The sequence below is a fragment of the Amblyraja radiata genome, chromosome 8, assembly GCF_010909765.2.
Source record: "Amblyraja radiata isolate CabotCenter1 chromosome 8, sAmbRad1.1.pri, whole genome shotgun sequence".
Lineage (NCBI taxonomy): Eukaryota > Metazoa > Chordata > Chondrichthyes > Rajiformes > Rajidae > Amblyraja > Amblyraja radiata.
The window spans coordinates 57,402,687-57,423,840 of record NC_045963.1 but is presented as its reverse complement, the minus strand read 5'-3'; the positions used below and the strand labels follow the sequence as shown (position 1 = coordinate 57,423,840).

Genomic DNA, 21,154 nt, shown 5'->3' with positions numbered 1-21,154 from the left:
GGAACAGCTTCTTCCCGGCGGCTGTCACTCTACTCAACAACGTACCTCGGTGACTGCAAATCACCCCCCCCCCCCCCCCCCCGGACACTTATTATTATTTATTCAAATCATTTGCTATGTCGCTCTTCCAGGGAGATGCTAATGCATTTCATTGTCTCTGTACTGTACACTGACAATGACAATGAAAATTGAATCTGAATCTGAATCTGAACAACACTGTGGGAGCACCTTCACTAAAAGACAGCAGGGTTCAAAAGGGTGGCTCACCACCACACTAACCAAGTTAGGGATGAGCAACTATTATTGGCTTTACCAGCGACCTTCTGGTCATCTACAATGAATGAAAACAAATTGGGTCATACCTATATTGCACAGTTCCAGGGTGCGGTGGGGCAGCTTCAACAGCACTGAAAGATTCAACGCCATTCAAGACCTGTTTACTGGCGCTTCATGAGTCATCTTAAACACTTGTTCCCTTCTCCAATAGGGCTTAGTGTGTGCAGAGTATATAGAATATTGTTCAGCTTTGGAAACTTAGTAAGAGCTAGAAAACCATGTTCTATTTAGTTCACAACTTATAATATACTTTGCGCGCTTCAATTCAACATGATGTGTGATAATATTCAGCACATTAACCACATATCATGCCATCCACTGCTTTGCACGTCTCAAAGAAAAGGGTGTCCATAACTGATCCCTACACACCTCTGCCCCGGGCAGCAGAGGTACACAGTCATCCCAGTCAGTAGAGGTGCACGTGGAAATCAAGTGCAGAAGAGTATTAGCGTTGATTGCAACCCTATGCCACCCCATTCTCTCACTCTAGAAGCCTTATGTTCATAAGACCAATTATATTGCCTTACTGCACTCTACAAGAGGAAAGAAACCTTAGTTATTGACAAAGAGTCGTGTTGTGTGGAAATTACCCACTGTTCCAGTGGGCACCTGCCCTTATTAATCCCATCTTAAATTGGCAGGGTGGGGGGAGGTGGTTGTGTAGGTGGAACTCTTCCTGCCTTACAACACTCAAAAAGAGAAAAGAGGAAAGAGGCCTCTTGCGGATGACACAAAGTTGGGTGGCAGTGTGAGCTGCGATAAGGATGCTAAGAGGCTGCAGGGTGACTTGGAAAGATTGGGTGAGTGGGCAGATGCATGGCAGATGCAGTATAATGTGGATAAATGTGAGGGTATCCACTTTGGTGGCAAGAACAGGAAGGCAGATTATTATCTAAATGATGGCAGATTAAGAAAAAGGGGAGGTGCAATGAGACCTGGGTGCCCTTGTACATCAGTCACTGTAAGTAAGCATGCAGGTCCAGCAGGCAAGTAAAGACAGCTGTTGGCCTTCATTGAGAGAGGATTTGAGTTTAGGAGCAAGGAGGTCCTACTGCAGTTGTACAGGGCCCTGGTGAGACCGCACCTGGAGTATTGTGTGCAATTTTAGTCTCCTAATTTGAGGAAGGACATTATTGCTATTGAGGGAGTGCAGCGTAGGTTCAACAAGTTAATTCCCGGGATGGCGGGACTGACATATGATGAAAGAATGGGTCGACTGGGCTTATATGCTGGGACCCCAGCTATTTACAATATATATTAATGATCTGGATGAGGGAATTGAAGGCAATATCTCCACGTTTGCGGATGACACTAAGCTGGGGGGCAGTGTTAGCTGTGAGGAGGATGCTAGGAGACTGCAAGGTGACTTGGATAGGCTGGGTGAGTGGGCAAATGTTTGGCAGATGCAGTATAATGTGGATAAATGTGAGGTTATCCATTTTGGTGGCAAAAACAGGAAAGCAGACTATTATCTAAATGGTGGCCGATTAGGAAAAGGGGAGATGCAGCGAGACCTGGGTGTCATGGTACACCAGTCATTGAAAGTAGGCATGCAGGTGCAGCAGGCAGTGAAGAAAGCGAATGGTATGTTAGCTTTCATAGCAAAAGGATTTGAGTATAGGAGCAGGGAGGTTCTACTGCAGTTGTATAGGGTCTTGGTGAGACCACACCTGGAGTATTGCATACAGTTTTGGTCTCCAAATCTGAGGAAGGACATTATTGCCATAGAGGGAGTGCAGAGAAGGTTCACCAGACTGATTCCTGGGATGTCAGGACTGTCTTATGAAGAAACTGGATAGACTTGGTTTATACTCTCTAGAATTTAGGAGATTGAGAGGGGATCTTATAGAAACTTACAAAATTCTTAAGGGGTTGGACAGGCTAGATGCAGGAAGATTGTTCCCGATGTTGGGGAAGTCCAGGACAAGGGGTCACAGCTTAAGGATAAGGGGGAAATCCTTTAAAACCGAGATGAGAAAAACATTTTTCACACAGAGAGTGGTGAATCTCTGGAACTCTCTGCCACAGAGGGTAGTTGAGGCCAGTTCATTGGCTATATTTAAGAGGGAGTTAGATGTGGCCCTTGTGGTTAAGGGGATCAGAGGGTATGGAGAGAAGGCAGGTACGGGATACTGAGTTGGATGATCAGCCATGATCATATTGAATGGCGGTGCAGGCTCGAAGGGCCGAATGGCCTACTCCTGCACCTAATTTCTATGTTTCTATATTCACTTGAATTTAGAAGGTTGAGACGGGATCTGATAGAAATATAAAATTCTTAAAGGATTGGACAGGCTAGATGCAGGAAAAATGGACCCGACGTTGGGGGAGTCCAGAACTAGGGGCCTAGGCAGGGTAGGGAAGGACTGGAAAGCCATCATAAATTAAGAATAAGGGGTGGGCCATTTAGGACTGAGATGAGGAATCATTTCTTCACCCAGAGAGTTGTGAATCTGTGGAATTCTCTGCCACAGAAGGCAGTGGAGGCCAATTCGCTGGATGTTTTCAAGAGACAGTTAGATTTAGCTCTTAGGGCCAAGGGAATCAAGGGATTATGGGGATAAACAGGAACGGGGACTGATTTTAGATGATCAGCCGTGATCATATAGAATGGTGGTGCTGGCTCGAAGGGACGAGTAGCCTACTCCTGCACCTATTTTTCTATGTTTCTATGTTTTATGTTTCAATGAGCCACCCCCCATTTGAAGACTGCAGTGTTTTAGGTGAAGGTGCTGAAGGAGGACTGGTCATATTCTCCCAAGACAGGATGGTGTGTGATTTGGAGACTTGCGGGTGGTGAAACCCCCGAGCTCCCTGGAGAATGCTGATTGCCGTTATTATTCAGCAACAACCACCGACCTCTCATGGAAACACTCCCTCAATAGCAAGAACGTCCTTCCTCAAATTAGGAGACCAAAACTGCACACAATATTCCAGGTGCAGTCTCACCAGGGCCCTGTACAACTGCAGTAGGACATCCTTGCTCCTATACTCAAATCCTCTCGCTATGAAGGCCAACATGCCATTTGCTTTCTTCACTGCCTGCAGTACCTGCATGCTTACTTTCATGCTTGCTCTCCCTTCCATTCCCATAGCAGAGCTGTGCTCTGTGCGAGCCAGTTGCTACGCAAGTCAAAATATTTCATCCACTTGAGTTACTCGCCTCGACTTGATGTGCGGCCAGGCTTGGCACATCGTATCCTTATCGAATGACACAGCTTGAGAAGCTGCCTCTGTAAAATGACTGTTTGTTCCCGTCCTCATGACCAGTGTTTATATTTTAAGTGTCAGAAATTGAATCACCTTTGAAATGCTATAATTACACTAATCTGGGACTGGTGCTATTTCTATTAGCAGCTCAGAACAGGATGGGTAGGAGAAGCTTAATATGGTTATGGAAGGAGCTTTCCTTCAAAGCAGGTTCCTAAAACCAATCTGCCCTGCCCCAAAGGCAGTCTTCACTTTCCTCCAACCCCAGCCCTCCTGCATTATAGTTTTCTCTTTAGTTCTTAGCTTTGCACTAATGACTCTGACCCTTCTCATTATCTCTAACAGAGGACATCCCGAAGGGTTCGACAACTGAGGCTATGTAGTTAGAGCTCAAAATAAGAAAGGTACAATCATTCTAATGGGATTGTACTACAGGCCGCCCAATAGCCAGAGGACAGATATCTGGACATATTATGGAGAGATGCAAGTGCATTAGAATGGATGACTTTAACTCCTCCAATATTGACTGTCCTTACTTGGTTCAAAAGGCTTAGATGGGGATGAATTTGTTAGGTGCATCCAAGGGGATTTCCTAAAACAGTGCGTCAATAGTCCAGCACAAGGAGGGACTATTCTGGACCAGATATTGGGAAAAGTGCCCAGTCAGGTGACTGGTATTTCAGTGAAAGAGCATTTTGGGGATATTGATCACAACTCCACAGGTTTTAAGGAGACACAAGGAACCGCAGTTGCTGGAATATTGAGTAAACACAAAGTGCTGGAGTAACTCAGCAGGTGAAGCCTCCCCTATCCTTGTCCCCCACAGATGCTGCCCGACCCACTAAGTTACTCCAGCACTTTGTGGTTACCGTACATTTTAAGATTGTTTTGTATAGGGATACGTCTGGATGTTGGAGGAAGGTACTTAATTGGAGTAACAGAGATCACAATGTCATTAGGCAGAAGCTAAGGAGAGTAAATTGGGAGCAGTTGTTATTAGCTATGTCCACATATGACTTGTGGGAGTCGTTTAAAGGCCAGTTGATCAAAGTTCAGGACTGGCATATTCCACTAAGGACAAGGGATAAGGTATAGCAAGGTAAGGGATGACCAAAGAGATGGCAAATTTGGACATAAATGTAGTTGGTTAGTAAATTTTTAGACAACATCAGCTTTTCGGATATTGTGATCTGTATTACCACACCTGGAGTTGCGGACTGTGAGGAAGGATGTCAAAGTATGCAGTGCGATATAGATCAACCTCAGAAATGGGCGGAAAACTGGCAGAGGGAGTTTCATCCGAACAAGTATGAAGTGCTGTACTTTGGGAGGTCGAATATGAGGGGAGGGTATATACGGTTAATGACAACACCCTTAACATCATTGATTTGCAGAGAGATTTTTGTGTGCCCTTTCCCGGGCTGTATCTCGCAATGACTCTTGACTCTGTGTTGACGAGAATGCACTAAAGCAGAATATGAGCTGTTTACTTCTACCATTACCACACCTAGATTAGATTACAGCTCAAGGGAATGACACCAGCGTGTCTCCAGTGTTTCACTTACATTAATGGTTTAATACCACCTTGGGAAAATCAAAAAGTTGTTTTAGTTTGGAAAGAGTGAGTCTCGATTTTGAGATAGGTTTTTCAATGTTATGGGATTGAAAACCCCAGAGGACTGATTAAACTATCCACCTGTGAGGGGAAACTGCTGAGATTAGTGGCTTACTCGAAAGACTAGCAATGCAGCACACTCTCAGACAAGACTTTTATTCATATCCATGATGTCTATCATTGTTGGTAATCCCTAGCGTTCCTTGGGAGTGTTGATGAATCACTGTTTGAACCTCTGGGGGAAAGGACTCCATTCATGGCCAGATTTTGAGTTCCTGGATGTAGATGCCATTGTCAATGGAGAAATTATACATTTCTAGGTTTATACAATACGAAGTGGAAGAGTGGAACTCACAGAGAGGGGGCAAATGAAAGGCTGTCAAAACTAATTCATCGCTCCAAAACCTGCGCCACATTTTGCTGACATAAAGTACTCAAATTATGGCACGAAAATTTAAAATCATTCATGAATGAACAGTGTCATTGGAAGGAGTGGGCGTTGAAAGAGAGCAGATGGAGGGGACCTAAGAACATCAGAAGGAGAATCAGGAGAAGGTTGTCCATCTCCTTGAGCTTGCTCCACCATTCATCAAGGCTGATCCTCTGATGCAGCACCATTTTCCGCACTATTCTCATATCCTAGGATTCCCTTTAAAGCCCAGGAAACGATCAATCTTCATTTTGGACATACACATGACTAAGCCTCCACAACTCTCTGGGATAGAGAATTCACACCATTAACCACCCTCTGAATGAAGACGTTTAGCTTAGTTTAGTTTAGTTTAGTTTAGTTTAGCTTAGATTAGTTTAGTTTAGTTTAACTTAGTTTAGTTTAGTTTAGTTTGAAGAAGGGTCTCGACCCAAAACGTCACCCATTCCTTCTCTCCATAGATGCTGTCTGTCCCTCTGAGTTACTCCATCTTTAGGTTAGTTTAGGTTAGTTTAGATAAACTAAGCAGAAACAGGCCCTTTGTTCTTCTGAATCCGCGTCGACCAGTGACCACCCCATACACTGGTACTATCTTACACACTAGGGACAATTTAACAATTACCGAATTACCAAAGCCAATTAACCTATAAACCTGCACGTCTTGGGAGTGTGGGAAGAGACCAGAGCACCTGGAGAAAACCCATGTGGTCACAGGGAGAATGTACAAACTCCATAGAGAGAGCACCCGTAGTCAGGATCGAACCCGGGTCACTGGCACTGTGAGGCAGCAACTCAACCTCTGCGCCACTGAGCCGATTTCCTCTCACCCTTCAAAACTGTAAGAATACAGTCCTAGTCGAAATCTCATAGTAAATCTTCTACATCGAATCTCCATAGAAATGTCATCCTTTGTTATGTAAGGCGACCAAGCCTGTGCACACGATTGCTAGTGAGGAATCGCCAGGATGCTACACATTTGCAAAAGACTTCTTTCATCACGCAATCAAACCCTTATGTTAAAAGGTGAGTCTGGATAGAAAATTGCTTCCTTAGCAGGTTTACCAAATATAAACTGGAAACATAAATATAGAAAATAGGAGCACGAGGAGGTTATTCAGCATTTTGAGCCCGTCCCACCATTCAATATGATCAGGGCAGTTCACCCAGATGATTACCCTTTTTTCTTTTCTCCCAATATCCCTTGATCTTATCGAACTTTATCTAACGATGTTGAATATATTGAATTACTTGGTCTCAACTACTTCCACTTTTTTGGTGAAGAAACTTCTTTTCATCTCAGTGGTAATTGGTTTACTTCATATCCTTAGGCAGCAAGTAATTGCAGAGTTGTGAACGCAGCCCAGTCTGTCACGCAAACCAGCCGCTTCCCCCCCCCCCCCCCCCCCCCCCCCCCCCCCCCCCCCCTTCCTGCCCCATCAACTCTGTCTGCACTTCACCCTGCCTTGGGGAAGCAACCAACATAATCAACTCACACTTCAGTCATTCTACCTTCTCCCCTCTACTAACTGGGCAGAAGGCACAAACATTTAAAAGGACCTACCACCAGATTCAAGAACAATTTCTAATTCTCTGTTATCAGACTCCTGAACAGAACTCTCATAAGTGAAGGCTGTATTCGCGATCTCCCATCCTACCTTGTTTTGGCCCTTGCATTTTTTTAATCTGCACTTCCTCTGTCACTGTAACACTACATTCGGCATTCTGTTTCCTTTCCTTTTTGGGGGTCTGGCATGTGGGATCAGTGGACTATTCCTGTAGACTTGCTAACCGTGAATGTGCTTGGGTATGGCAATATTCTATTGGGCTGTTTGTGTGAAAATAATTTCACTGTGCATTTGCACTTCGCACATGTGACAATCAAAGCACCATTGAACCATTGAACCATCAAAGATCATCCCTTAGTTTCCTGGGCTCCAAGAAATAATGTCCTAGCCTGCCCCACCCCTCCCTGTGGCTCAGGCCCACAAGTCCTGGCAACATCTTCGTAAATCTTCTCTGCACTCTTTCCAGCTTAACAACATTTTTCCTGTGGCAGGGTGACCAAAATTGAACAGTACTCCAAATGCGGCCTCACCATCGTCTTGTACAACACAACATCCCAACTTCTATACTCAATACCCTGACTGATGAAGGCCAATGTACCGAAAGCCTTCTTGACCACTCTATCTACATGTGGTGCCATATTCAGGGAACAATGTACCTGCATTCCTTGATCCCTCTGCTCTACAACACTCCCCAGAGCCCTACCATTCACCGTGATGGTCATACTTTGGTTTGACTTCCCAAAATACAACACCTCACGCTTATCTGTATTAAACTCCATTAACCATCCCTAGGCCACTTGACCAACTGATCAAGATGCTGCCGTATTTTTTGATAACCATCTTCACTTTCTATGATATCACCCACTATCACCAGATATCACCATTAGTGTTATCTGCAAACTTACTAATCGTACCTTGTATACTCTCATCCATATTATTGAGATAAACCAGTAAAGCCATGGGCCCAGCCCCGCATCCTGAGCATCCCACTAGTCACAGGCCTCCAGTCCAAAACACAAACTTCCACCATCACCCTCTGCTTCCATCCATGAAGCCAATTCTCCATCCAACCCACTACAATGTGAGTGGTACATTAACCCAGAACTCAGCTACAACCCCACCCCTTACGACCCCATAAGAACCAGTGAGTCAGAACCCTCCCAGCCGAGTCCCTTCCAGCCAAATATAGATTCCTTCCTCACCCCCGCCTGGCTTTCCCTCTCCCTCCATCCCTCCCCCTTCCCAAATCTCCGACCAGTCTGACTGTCCCTGATTACATTTTATCTTGTTTGCTTTGTTGTCACCTTCTCCTAGCTAACAATGATCTATTCTACATTTTCCTTGATCTGCATCTCTTTTGATGTTTCGTTTTCACACCTTACCCTTCCTTATCTGTGTCTCCCTCTCCCCTGACTCTCAGTCTGAAGAACCGTCTTGACACGAAATATCACCCATTCCTTCTATCCAGAGATGCTGCGTGTCCCGATCAGTTATTCACGCATTTTGTGTCTATCTTTGGTGTAAACCAGCATCTGCAGTTCCTTTCGACACACTTACCCCCACCCACACCCTCAACTGATAGATGTTGTCCCCACACACACACAATGGACATCTAGAAACTCTCTAACACACACTCACACACTTATACTGTATATGCACAAACACATTCTTACATGGACAGACAGCAGACACATACACACATTCTCAAACACATACATTCTGACACAGACAGGTGCGCACACACACTCATGTGTTTGTGCATGCATTATACCTTCTCATGTAGACAGACATGCGCACATTCTCACATGGACGGACATATACACACACGCGCATGCGCACACACACACATGTCCCCACATGGACAGGCACATTCTCACATGAACAAGCGCACACAGGTATACAAACACACGCTTACATACATTTTCATACACACTCACATTGAGACACACTTGCACATGTGCACGCACACACACATATTTTCCCACATGGACAGACACATTCTCACATGAACACAGACCCGCACATACACACACTCACGCATTTTTACACGCATTAACTCTACACAGGTGCACACACATTCTCACATGGACAGCACACACACACACAAACACTCTCACAGAGACAGTCACACACCTAATTATACACAAAACACACTCACTCCAAAACACACAGCACATTCTTATGCTCACTCGCAGCCACACTCCTACCCATATGAGTACACTCTCTCACACAAACACATTTACACATATTCTCACACTTATACACTTCCACATATACATAATCACAGGGATGTGCACACACCCGCACATACACGTGGACTTACTGTATTGCCAAATCTGGAGGAACCGCCACACCAGAGGTGGTTACGGAGCCATGCAGGTAGGGTAGGGGTGGTGGGACGGGGGGTCATAGAGGGTTTTCAAAGTGACCATGAAAACGTTAAAACAGGGCTTTGCCAGACAGGTAGACAATGAGGGCCGGCATGTGCGTGGGTCGATGTGTAAATGGGACGAATACACGGCAGCAGAGCATATGGAGGATGACTGCCACAGGAGCATTGGAACCAGCCAGGTCTGGACCCAACAAGGTCACAAGCACAATCTCATTGCAAGCAGGATATCAAAGCTGTCAACTCCCATTTACTTCCACCAAGATCATTCTTTGAAGTGCTAAGGAAAGCAGCCTATTTCTTTCCATCTCATGGTTCAGCCCAGTGCTCTGGCCTGTTCATTATGATGCATGTGATTGCAGTGGCACTATGATGATCCCAGTGAAATGGGTTCCGATTCTGCTACTCAAGGTAAACAGCAGCTTAGTTTTGTAACTAAGTTTTGTAATCTATGTCATTGGCTGCACAAATCCAGAACCAGACTCCATTCAGTTTGAGGAGTTTGCTATCTACGTCACTGCAAAATAAAGAGCCTGCAGCACTATTTATATCAATGGGTTTCCTATCTGCGTTGTTGTATTTCTGAACATAATAAAGGTTCTCGATAACAAGCCTTTTATTGCTTGTCAATGTTCTCTTCCTGTCCTCCTCCTCTCTGAAGGCGATGATTCATTGTTGGGATATAGCTGTGGCAACCATCTGCGACCACCTCTATAACCTGTATACATGCATGAAGCTTCAGAGTGACTGTACATACACACACACACACACACACACACACACACAGAGACATGCGCACATATGCACGCATGCACACATGCAATGTGGAGGTCCCACCAGATTTGGCAATACAGTAAGTCCACATGTATGTGCGGGTGTGTGCACATCCCTGTGATTATGTACATGCGGATGTGTATATGTGTGAGAATATGTGCACACGTGCACACACGGCAAAGTGGTGCTCGGCGGCAACATGGGCCTCTCCAGCAACGGGAGCCTCGGTGGCGGTGGAGCCTCGCGGTCGATGAGCGTGAGTGGGGGAGGGGAAGACAATGGGGACCTGGCATGGGGAACCAATGTGAGGGATGGTGGGAGAACAAAGGGGGGCCCTGTGTGGGGGAGGGGGGGGGGGCTTTGTTTAGAATCCTCTGTCCAGGGGATAAGTCTGTGTTTGTTTGTTTGTTCATTTGTTTCGGTGAAGGCGATGTGCACACGGCAGCCAGCCAACAGTTGCTTGTCTTTTTCTTTTTGTTTTCATTTTTAATTTCAAGTTTTTGTGTACCTTGTGTGTTGTGACTGTCGGCAGACCAATTTCCCTCCGGGGATGAATAAAGTTTTATCGTATCATATCGTATCATATGCATATGCACGCACATACGCATACACATCCATGCACACACACAAGCCGTGACACATGCAAGTGCACCCCATACACACCTATACGCACAGACACACTCGCACAGTCTCATATATGCGCAATCTCAGTCACACACATACGTACAGACCTTCAGTCTGTAGAAGGGTTCCGACCGAAAGGTCACCTATTCTTTTTCTCCAGAGATGCTGCTTGATCTGTTGAGTTACTCCAGCATGTTATGTCTATCGTCGGTGCAAACCAGCATCTGCCATTCCTTCCCACACCATCTGTATTGGTATTAGTATATTATTGTCATGTGTACAGAGATAGTGAGATACTTGGTTTTGCTTGCCATCCAGACACATCATCTACCACGCATGAGCACATCAAAGAGTGCAAAAGAGAAAAGAAACGAAGTGCAGCTTATAGTGTTTCAGCTACAGGGAAATCGCAGATTAAAAAAAGTGCATTGAAGTAGATAGGAAGATCGGGTAATTCATCCCTCACATGTGAGAAGCCCGTTCAAGAGTCTGATAACAGCGGGGAAGACATTTCCTATTTTCTTGTGTTTGTTGTGGTGCGCAGAGCAACATGTAGCTCAGACCGGTAGATTGAGGTTAGATGACAAACCCTGGTCTGCAAGCAGAATGAAGGCAGATGAGAAGTTGGAGGGAAATATTGTTGTCAAAGGGAGCAAGTTAGCAGCCAGCACCAGCAGGTACACACAAAAGAGAGAGGAAAGACTGATGGGTTCAACTGCATTATTTCAACCCTGGAGCTACACAGGTAAGGAGGATGATATCAGGGCGTGGATTGGCTCGAGGGACTGGGATATTATAGCCAGAACAGAAACATAGCTGATAAAAATTAAAATATATGCAATACAGCAAGCAGCACAAGGTGATGTGAAGTTGCACCAGGTAAACAGATTTAGTAATCTTGCTTAGGGGGAAGCATTATCAAGCATACTGGGCTATTCTCCAAATAACACAGCAGAGTCAGAGCTTAATATCTCATCCATATAATACCACCTCCACCAATCACCAATTCATCAAACAATTCACCTATTTCTACAAATGCACCGTGGAAAGAATCTTAACTGGATGCATGACGGCTTGACATGGCAGCTGCTCTGTCCCCAAGACTACAAGAAAGTACAGAATTATGGACACAGCCCAATCCATCGCACAAAGCAGACTCCCCACCCAATGACTCCATCAGTCTGAAGAAGGGTCTTGACCCGAAACGTCACCCATTTCTTCACTCCAGAGATGTTGCCTATCCCGCTGAGTGACTATAGCATTATGTGTCTATCTTCGGTATAAAGCAGCATCTGCAGTTCCTTCCTGTACACCTCTCGCTGCCTCGGGTAAGCAGTCAGCATAATCTAGAATCGCTCACACCCTGGTCATTCTCTCTTCTTCCATCTTCCGCCGGGAAGATATGCAAAAGTTTAAAAGTACGTTTCACCAGGTTCGAACAGCCTCATCCCTGCTGTTATCAGACTTTTGAATGGGCCTCTCCTATGTCATGGATGTATTCCCGATTTTTCCAATCTTGCTCTTTTTTAAATCTGATCGTTCTCTGTAACTGTAGCACTATATTCTCCCCTCTGCTTTCGTTCTCTTCCTGTTTTATTCACGTTTGGTATGATTGCCCTCATAAATGATATCATCTGCCCGGAAATCAAGCAAAACAAAGTGCACATGTCAATAATAACCAATATTAACACCAATAACAAACACTCGTCAATTTTTAAATGTAAAATTATGCCACCACTCTAATCTATAAATGAGAGGAGTCTGGAATTACTGACAGTGCATTAAGATTATGGGCATCCGTATTTAATATGAGTATCTTTTTCAAAGATAATTTAAAATATGTATATTTTAAGTCTTGGACTGGATGCAAGTGTGAGGGTTTTATCAGCGAAGGGATGTAGTGCAAGCCGTTCATTCCCACTCAGAATTAATAGTTTAATAGAGATGGATATTTATACAAATTATCTGTAATGAGCTAAAGCTCAGCAAGCAGTTAAGCAAACATGCAGTAAAATTATAAATTGCTCAGAGTAGCCAGCCACTTGGTGAGAATAATCAGAGAAAAGAACAATGTTGTATCCAAAACTGTGTTGCACGCCTGCATTAAATGTTGTTTTACAAAATAAAAATACAGAACATGTTATCAGATTGTTACCGAGTGTACAGGTGAATGGTAGAATGTGGGTCGATTAAAATGGGGGTAAGTCAAGTATTAATGTGAATGGGTGCTTGGTGGTTGGCACAGGTTTGGCTGAAGGGTCTGTTTCCATGTAGTGTGAATCCATGACTCGATGTTATTAAATTCACTAGAACTAATGGTTCAAAGGTTCTTGTATTAACTCGTGTACCAAGGTATAGTGAAATTCTTTTTTTTTGCATACATATCAGTAAGATTATTGTCATACATGAGTACAATCCCCGATTAAATATCAAATACATGGAAACAGCCATTTTCAAAGTCGAGTGGCACACAGGTACCAAACAACTCTGGTGACCCGGGTTCAACCCTGACCGCCCAATGCTGCCTGTGTGGAGTTTTTACGTTCTCCCTGTGATTGTTTTTGCAGTTATGCTGTGACTGTTGCTGTTTTATTTTCCTTCAGGATGCTCCGGTTTCTTCCCACATCCCAACCAAATTTTGATTAGTTGAAGGGTACTGAAGAAGGATCCCGACATAAAAGTTGCACATCCATGTTCTCCAGAGATGTGTAGGGAAGAACTGCAGATGCTGGTTTAAATCGAAGATATACACAAAATGCTGGAGTAACTCAGTGGGACCGGTAGCACCTTTGGAGAGAAGGAATGGGTGACATTTCAGGTCGAGCCCCTTCTTCCAGAGATGCTGTCTGACCCACTGAATTATTCCTTGTGTCTTATTTGTAAACCAGCATTTGTAATTCTTTGTGTCTACAATGGCTGATTACTTAAGTGATTTGTTTAAGTTTAGATGTATTATTGTCAGATGTACCAAGGTACACTGAAAAGCTTTGTTTTGCAAGTTATATAAAACAGATCACATAAACCATATATGGGTACAATTAGTTCAAACTCAAGTACAATAGATAGAGCAAAGGGGAAGATACAGAGAGCAGAATATAATTCTCAGCGTTGTTTATTGTAGCACATCAATTCCGTACACAAAGTCCAGTGTCCTGAATGGAGTAGAGATGAACCAAACTGTAGAAACAAAGAACTGCATATCCTGGTTCATTCACAAAGTGATGGCGAAACTCAGCAGTTCAGGCAGCATCTCTGGAGAACATGGATAGGTGATGTTTCAGTTTGAGACACATATTCAGACTGATTGCGGGAGGGGAAAGCTGGAAATTGGAAGAGAAGGGACAAAGCGTGGCAGGTAATAGGTTAACACAAGTTAGGGGGGGGGGGGGGTGGGGGTTGGTTGATAGGCATAAGGTTTAGTTTAGTTTAGTTTAGAGACACGCCGCGGAAAGAGGCCCTTCGGCCCACTGGGTCTGCGCCGACGAGCGATCCCCGCACGTTAACACTATCCTACATCCACTAGGGACAATTTTTATATTTACCAAGCCAAATAACCTACAAACCTGTACGTCTTTGGAGTGTGGGAGGAAACCGAAGATCTTGGAGAAAACCCACGCAGATCACAGGGAGTAAGTACAAACTCCGTACAGACAGCACCCGTAGTCAGGATCAAACCCGGGTCTCCGGCGCTGCATTCGCTGGAAGGCAGCAACTCTACCGCTGCGCCACCGTGCCACCCGTAAAGGTTGGAACAAAGACCAGAGATAAGAACGGTAGGTGTGAGACAGGTTTGAAGAGTTGCAGCTAGTGAAGCCAGGGGGGTGAAAGCAGCAGGGAGTGGGGGTGTTTGGAGGGGAGAAATAGGTGGGAGTCCAGGGAGCGGGAGTTAGTTAGAGGTTACCTAAAATTGGAGAATTCAATGTTCATACCATCGGGTACTACTGACTAACTCACTAACATCCATCCTGCCCTCAAATTCACATGAACTATCTCTGACACCTTTCTCCCCTTTTATGTCCCTCCATTACAAGGGACAGACTATCAACTGACCTGCTATAAACCTAACAACTCCCACAGTTATTTGGACTACATTTCCTATCACCCTGCCTCTTATAAAGATGCTATTCCCATCTCTCAATTCCTCCATCTCCACTACATTTTCTCCCAAGATGAGACTTTTCATCCTCATGATTCAAGTCAGGACCCTTATTCAGGCTCTTCTTCAGAGAATAATAATAATAATAATAATAATAATAATAATAATAATAATAATAATAATAATAATAATAATAATAATAATAATAATAATAATAATAATAATAATAATAATAATACATTTTATTGTAATTATAAATACATACAACAACATTTCAGGCGCACTGCCCAAGTGGAGCTCCAACGTATAGGATAAATAATAACGACAATGGAAACAACAAAAACGGTAAGAAAAACGTTGTCAAGTCAGAATGTGCAATATTTCACAGTATAGTGTTGTGGCAGTACAAAATATTGGCTATGGAGTGGGGCGTGTATTCAGTGCAGAGCTCAGAGTGGTGATGGCCTTGGGGTAGAAACTGTTTGTTAATCTTGTGGTGTGTGATTTGATGGACCTGTTACGCTTTCCTGAGGACAGAGGGGCCAACAAGTGATCTGCTGGGATGAGATGAGTTCTTTAGTATGTGTGTTGCCTTCTGCAGGCAACGAGAGCTATAGATCTCTTCCAGGGCAGGCAGGTGTGTGTTGGTGACCTTCTGGGCTGACTCTCTGCAGAGCCTTCTTGTCAGCCGCAGAATTGGTGCCATACCACACCATGATGCCATGTGTCAGGACACTCTCTATGGAGCAACGGTAGAATGGTAGCAGCTGTTGTGGGAAGTTGACTTTCCTGAGTGATCTTAGGAACTAAAGCCGTTGTTGTGCCTTCTTTACCAGGGAGTGCTTGTTAGTTGACCACCTGAGATCTGCAAGATGTGGGTGCCCAGGAACCTGAAACTGGAGAATCTGTCCACTCTTTCTCCGTTATGTGCAGTGGGGGACGGTCACCCTGCTTCTTCCTGAAGTCAATGATGAGCTCTTTTGTTTTTTTTGTATTGAGTGCTAAGTTGTTCTCTGAGCATCAGCCTATTAACCTCTGTACCTCCTCTCTATAAGCTGACTTATCGCCCTCAGTGATCTGCCCCGCCACTGTAATGTCATCTGCAAATTTAATTATGGTGTTCGTGCTGTGGGTCAGTATGCAGTCATAGGTATACAGGGGGTAGAGGAGGGGGCTCAGCACACATCTTGTGAAACTCATGTGCTGAGTATCAGAGTGGGGGAGTGGTGATGTCCCATCCTGACTGACTGTGGCCGGTCCATAAGGAAGTCCTTATTCCATAGGCATCCAAAGGTCCCAAACCAAAACATCACCCATCCTTTTCCTCCAGAGATGGTGCCTGACCCGCTGAGTTACTCCAGCACTTTGTGTCCATTTTCTGTCTATTGTCTCTGGGACATGGTTCAAATTCCATCCCTAAAGCATGAGATTTAAAGAAAAGCCTTGTGTTGGTAACATTGATCATAAGATCATGTGATAGAAGAAGAAATAGGCAATTCGGCCCATCAAGTCTACTCCGCTATTCTATCTCTCCCTCCTAACCTCATTCTCCTGCCTTCTCCCCATAACCCTTGACATCTGTACTAATCAAGAATCTATTTATCTCCGCCTTAAAAATATCCATTGACTTAGCCGCCATAACCTTCTGTGGCAATGAATTCCGCAGATTCACCACCCTCTGACTAAAGAAATTCCTCCTCATCTCCTTCCTAAAGGATGTTCCTTTCATTCTGAAGCTAAGACCTCTAGTCCTAGATTCCCCCACTAGTGGTAACATCCTCTCCACGTCCACTCTATCCAGGCCTTTCGCCATTTGGAAAGTTTCAATTGGGTCCTCCTCATCCTTCTAAACTCCAGCGCGTAGAGGTCCAGTGCCATCAAACACTCATCATATGTTAATCCAATCATTCCTGTGATAAAACTATCCTGTTTATTGGTGCCCTTCCATATGTGATTCTGATTCAGCATTGTTGAAGCAGCATGCCACTAAGTTCAAAGGCAATAAATGCCCGCTTTACCAGAGAGATCCACAGTCGGCGAACACCTCCCCACTCAAGAAAGGTGAGTTAAGAAGGTGACTGGTTCAGCCACACCTGTGTGAAGGTAACAGCACCCACATAGAGGGCTTCTGCTTCTGTGAACCACTGACCCCTGCTGGAGCGTTGGAGATGTGCACGTTGGGTGAGAATGAAATGCAGGCAGGAAAGTGGCGATGGGGACGGTGGAAAAAGTTGATTGAGGTGCCCCACATGGTTGAATGTCTTGCTGGGACACACTCTGAGCTCAAGCCCGAAAATATGCCTCTTTGAATAGGATCTGGAAAACATTGATAGAATGAGACTCCAAGAGTCAATGCGTTGAACAAAAAGCAGTGAGGTAAATTGATTATAGAAGCTATGCAGCTATTTAGAAGCAAAAACATGTAGATAAATGTTTTATAAATGTAATTATCAATATGCCTGCTGACACAAATTGACATATTGAATGATATTATTTATTAATGGTTGTTTAGATTTCATTGCAATTATGATACTAAAAAAATATATTATTTTAATCTCCAAGGGCACAATTAACGTTAAACTGCGTGGAATTCTATTCCGCGGCTCCGGATCCACATTCCAGTCGGAATCCATGACGGATCTTGTACCCAGCAGCCAGCCCTATATTAAAAGTGGTCGAGGCAGCCGACTGAACATCTTTTGTTGCTTAATCCTTCTGAGTTGGCGGGGTCTGAGCGCAGGAGAAGCAGGCACCGGGCAGAGAAGGAAGAGTGCGTCTGAGGATACGTTCCTCACGCTCTGCATGCAGTGGAGTGAGTGAATGTGCAGACGGAAGTGGAGACAGTCCACACTTATTTGGTCATTATTCCAGATCGGTGAATTGAAAGCGACAGCAACGAGAGGGGGGGAAAGTATATATTTTGTATATTGTTGCTGTGTTTCACGGGTAAGTTGCAAATGCATTGATTCTCCCCCCCCCCCGTTTAAATAGCCTGGGTAAAGTTGCAACGGGACAGGGTCATGCAGTGAGTTGTGGTTGCTTTGAGGGTTGTGTATTTAGTTCTCTCGGCTCCGTTGCGTTTTGATTCAGGGGTGGATTTTTTGTTGTTGTTGCATGCTGTTTGTTTTTCTGCATTTTGACGACATTTCTTACTTTCCTTCACCCTCCTGCCTCCTGAAGAAGAAATGGCCGAGCGAATGATGATGAGCCACGGGCGATTCCCCGAAGGACTCAACGGATTACCCGTCCGGCGGATGGCCATGAACCCCTATGCCCAGCACCAGCACTCTTACAGCGGCCTGATGAGCGAGCACCCGGCCGTCGGCTCCTTGTTACATTACCCAGGCGGCAGCAACGTGAACTCCAACAACGGGGCGATGAGGCATCCGATGGTCCCCGGGGGAAGGCAGGCGCCAGTCGGGCACCTGGGCAGCGTCTCCCCGCAGAACATCAGGTACACCACTGGGCAACAACAACAACAGCATCAACAACAACAACAACAGCAGCAGCAGCAGCAGCAGCAGCAGCAGCAGCAGCAAGCGCCGCCGCCTAACCCAGCGCATCCCCAGTACATGGGTCCGCCGGTCCCTGGGAGCAGTCCAGCCGCACAGCTCGCTGCCAGTATGCATTTGCAAAAATTGACCAGTCAGTACTACGGCCACCAGCATCACTATAGCCTTACGGAGCTGCACCCCAACAATGCAATGCAACACCAACAACAACAACAACAACAACAGCAGCAGCAGCAGCAGCAGCAGTACACAGAGATGAGGCATCACAGCCCCGCTATGCCACCTAGCCATCACATGTCTGCTGCAATACTGCCACCTAACGTTATAGACACGGATTTTATTGACGAGGAGGTGCTGATGTCCTTGGTGATCGAGTTCGGCTTGGACCGCATCAAGGAACTCCCCGAACTGTGGCTGGGACAGAACGATATCGACTTAATTGCCGAGTTTGTTTGTAAACAGCAACCCAGCCGGGTGAGCTGTTGAAAAGGAAGAGGGTGCGAGAAGATTTTAACAAAAAAAAAGAGAAATGCAAAAAAAAAACTCCCAGGATCGAGAATATTCTATTTACATTCACATCAGAGAGGAAAAAAAATCTTTTTTTAATTTGCTGTTTCTCCCGCAGAATGTCGGTGATTTTCACCATTGGGTTTGATTACAGATTTCGCAGCACATGTAACCCGTAATAGATGCAACTATTTCTGTTTCGTTTTAAATAGTTTGTTATAAATATTTCTTTTTGATTTTGAAACAAAAGAACCAAAACGATAACTTGTAGACTGAGCCCCTGAAAAATCTCACCCCATCCATAACTTGAAAGGGGGGGGGGGGGTGTACAAGGGTTTGTGGAGATATCTGCTGGGATTTAAAAAAAAAGAGTTAGTTCACCGTTTAAAATAATAATAATAATAAAATCACTGTGTATCGTTTGAATGTTAAGCCAGCTGTGTGGATAAGAGGGTGGTTTTTTTGTTTGGAGGAGAGCGAGCAAGAAAAATCTTCCTCGAAAAGCCTTGAATGCAGTTAACCCGATTTTTGTTTTGAAACGGCATTGATAAAGATCACGCAAAAAAAAAAAGCTGAAGGGATGTGTGATAGGTTTATTGGCTTCATTGCTTTTCTGCAAAAAAAAACTAACTCGCAGTTTAAAGGAAAAAAAATCCTGCCTTTTTTAAAAGAAAGTCCTGTAACTTTAATGACAATCGACTTTCACACAAAGACAACATTCCTCTGGGCTACGTTTCCCAGCCTCCTCCTCCTAGTGAATGTTTGGGCAGTGCAGGCCGGAATGTGTGCGTGTGTACATGTGTTCTTGAGTGTGGGGGTGAAAAACATTTCCCAAAAGTTTCTTTTTTTTTTAAATACTTAATGTTTCTTTGTTTACTTGCCACTACAGTGCTGATTTATAGTTTACAATGATATTCTGTATTGAAGCCATTAGGTGTGGGGGGCTGGGGAGAGAAAAAACATGGACAGTATTTTTTTACAAACGTAAATATTGCAGAAAATGTGTGTTTTCTTAATTTATTATTCAATGCTTTGTTTATTTTGAGAAGGTTATAATAAAGAGCCTGGAGATTATGGTAACTGTAAATGGTCCCGTCCTTTGTCAGAATCCCTGTCTTAAGGCTGTGAACAAAGCTTCAAGTGGACTGACATTCTGCATTGAGTTATTGAGCAACTTTTCTGGCGGGGAGAGTGGGGGAAGGGGAGGAACAGCAAACAAGAGGATTTGAAAGGGGCACACACGGTCAGGAGAATCTTGATTATAAACTCCACGCTGCAGTCAAGCCATCCTCTCTCGTTGTTTTGTGTTTTGCAAGCTACCTCCTGTTTGGTAACTAACAACAATCGGAGGTGAAGAACACATTAGCAATAAACTGTGTGTCCCTGGTTTTGAATCTCCCCCAGTACACTGCTGCGGAGAAAGGGAGCCTCGGCTCTACAGAGGCACAGTTCACTGCCTCCTCCTTGTCTCGAGGTGGTATTCTTTCTCTGAATGGCTGTAGGGTTAAACCTCCCCACGTGGCTTTATTAGTATGCTCTGGGGGGGTGGGGAGAACTCTTAACTGGTTACAGAACAATCTACTAACAACCAGCCTTGCTCTGTTTTCCTCCTTTTTTTCAAGTGTGTTTGCGTTTCTATTGCTGCATGGCAGTGTTGTACGCTTGTGTTTAATCATATTTCCTTTCAATATGTTTGAGTGACTACGAAAGCATATTTTTATTTTTATTTTCTAACGAGCATATGTATGCATTCACCTCTCTGCCTGCCCTGCCTATTTCTGATTCTGATTCTGTGAGTAAGGGTGGCTGATTTTAAAAGTTGCCAGCACAGCGTATTTCAGCATTCAGATTGAGCTGTTGGGGTGTGTGCTGGAGAATTCTGTATTTAATATGTCAATGTGACATATCTCGCCAACCTGTGACTGAGATGTGGAGATGCATTTTGTTGGTTAGAGCGGTCCCGTCTTGAGTAAAGAGTTGGGATACCACATTTTTTTGTTTTTACTGTGAATATTCAGCCCTTTAGTTGCATTTACGGTCTTTTTTTAAATTCTCATTTTTTAACTTTTTGATCGGTTAAATGAGTGTGTGTTAAG

The 21,154-nt window shown here is 44.4% G+C and overlaps 1 protein-coding gene across 2 annotated transcripts; it reads left to right on the top strand.

The window, feature by feature from the left end:
- The first annotated feature begins 17,654 nt into the window (after nucleotides 1-17,654).
- Nucleotides 17,655-20,138, top strand: cited2 (Cbp/p300 interacting transactivator with Glu/Asp rich carboxy-terminal domain 2). 2 transcript variants are annotated; one of them, XM_033026000.1, is made up of 2 exons: nucleotides 17,655-17,985; nucleotides 18,220-20,138. In XM_033026000.1, the coding sequence occupies exon 2, from the start codon at nucleotides 18,225-18,227 to the stop codon at nucleotides 19,035-19,037; it is 813 nt and encodes a 270-aa protein (XP_032881891.1). In that variant the 5' UTR covers nucleotides 17,655-17,985; nucleotides 18,220-18,224; the 3' UTR covers nucleotides 19,038-20,138. The 2 variants fall into 2 exon arrangements, with proteins under 2 accessions (XP_032881891.1, XP_032881892.1); XM_033026001.1 differs by having other exon boundaries at nucleotides 17,706-17,985; nucleotides 18,223-20,138.
- Nucleotides 20,139-21,154: the final 1,016 nt, after the last annotated feature.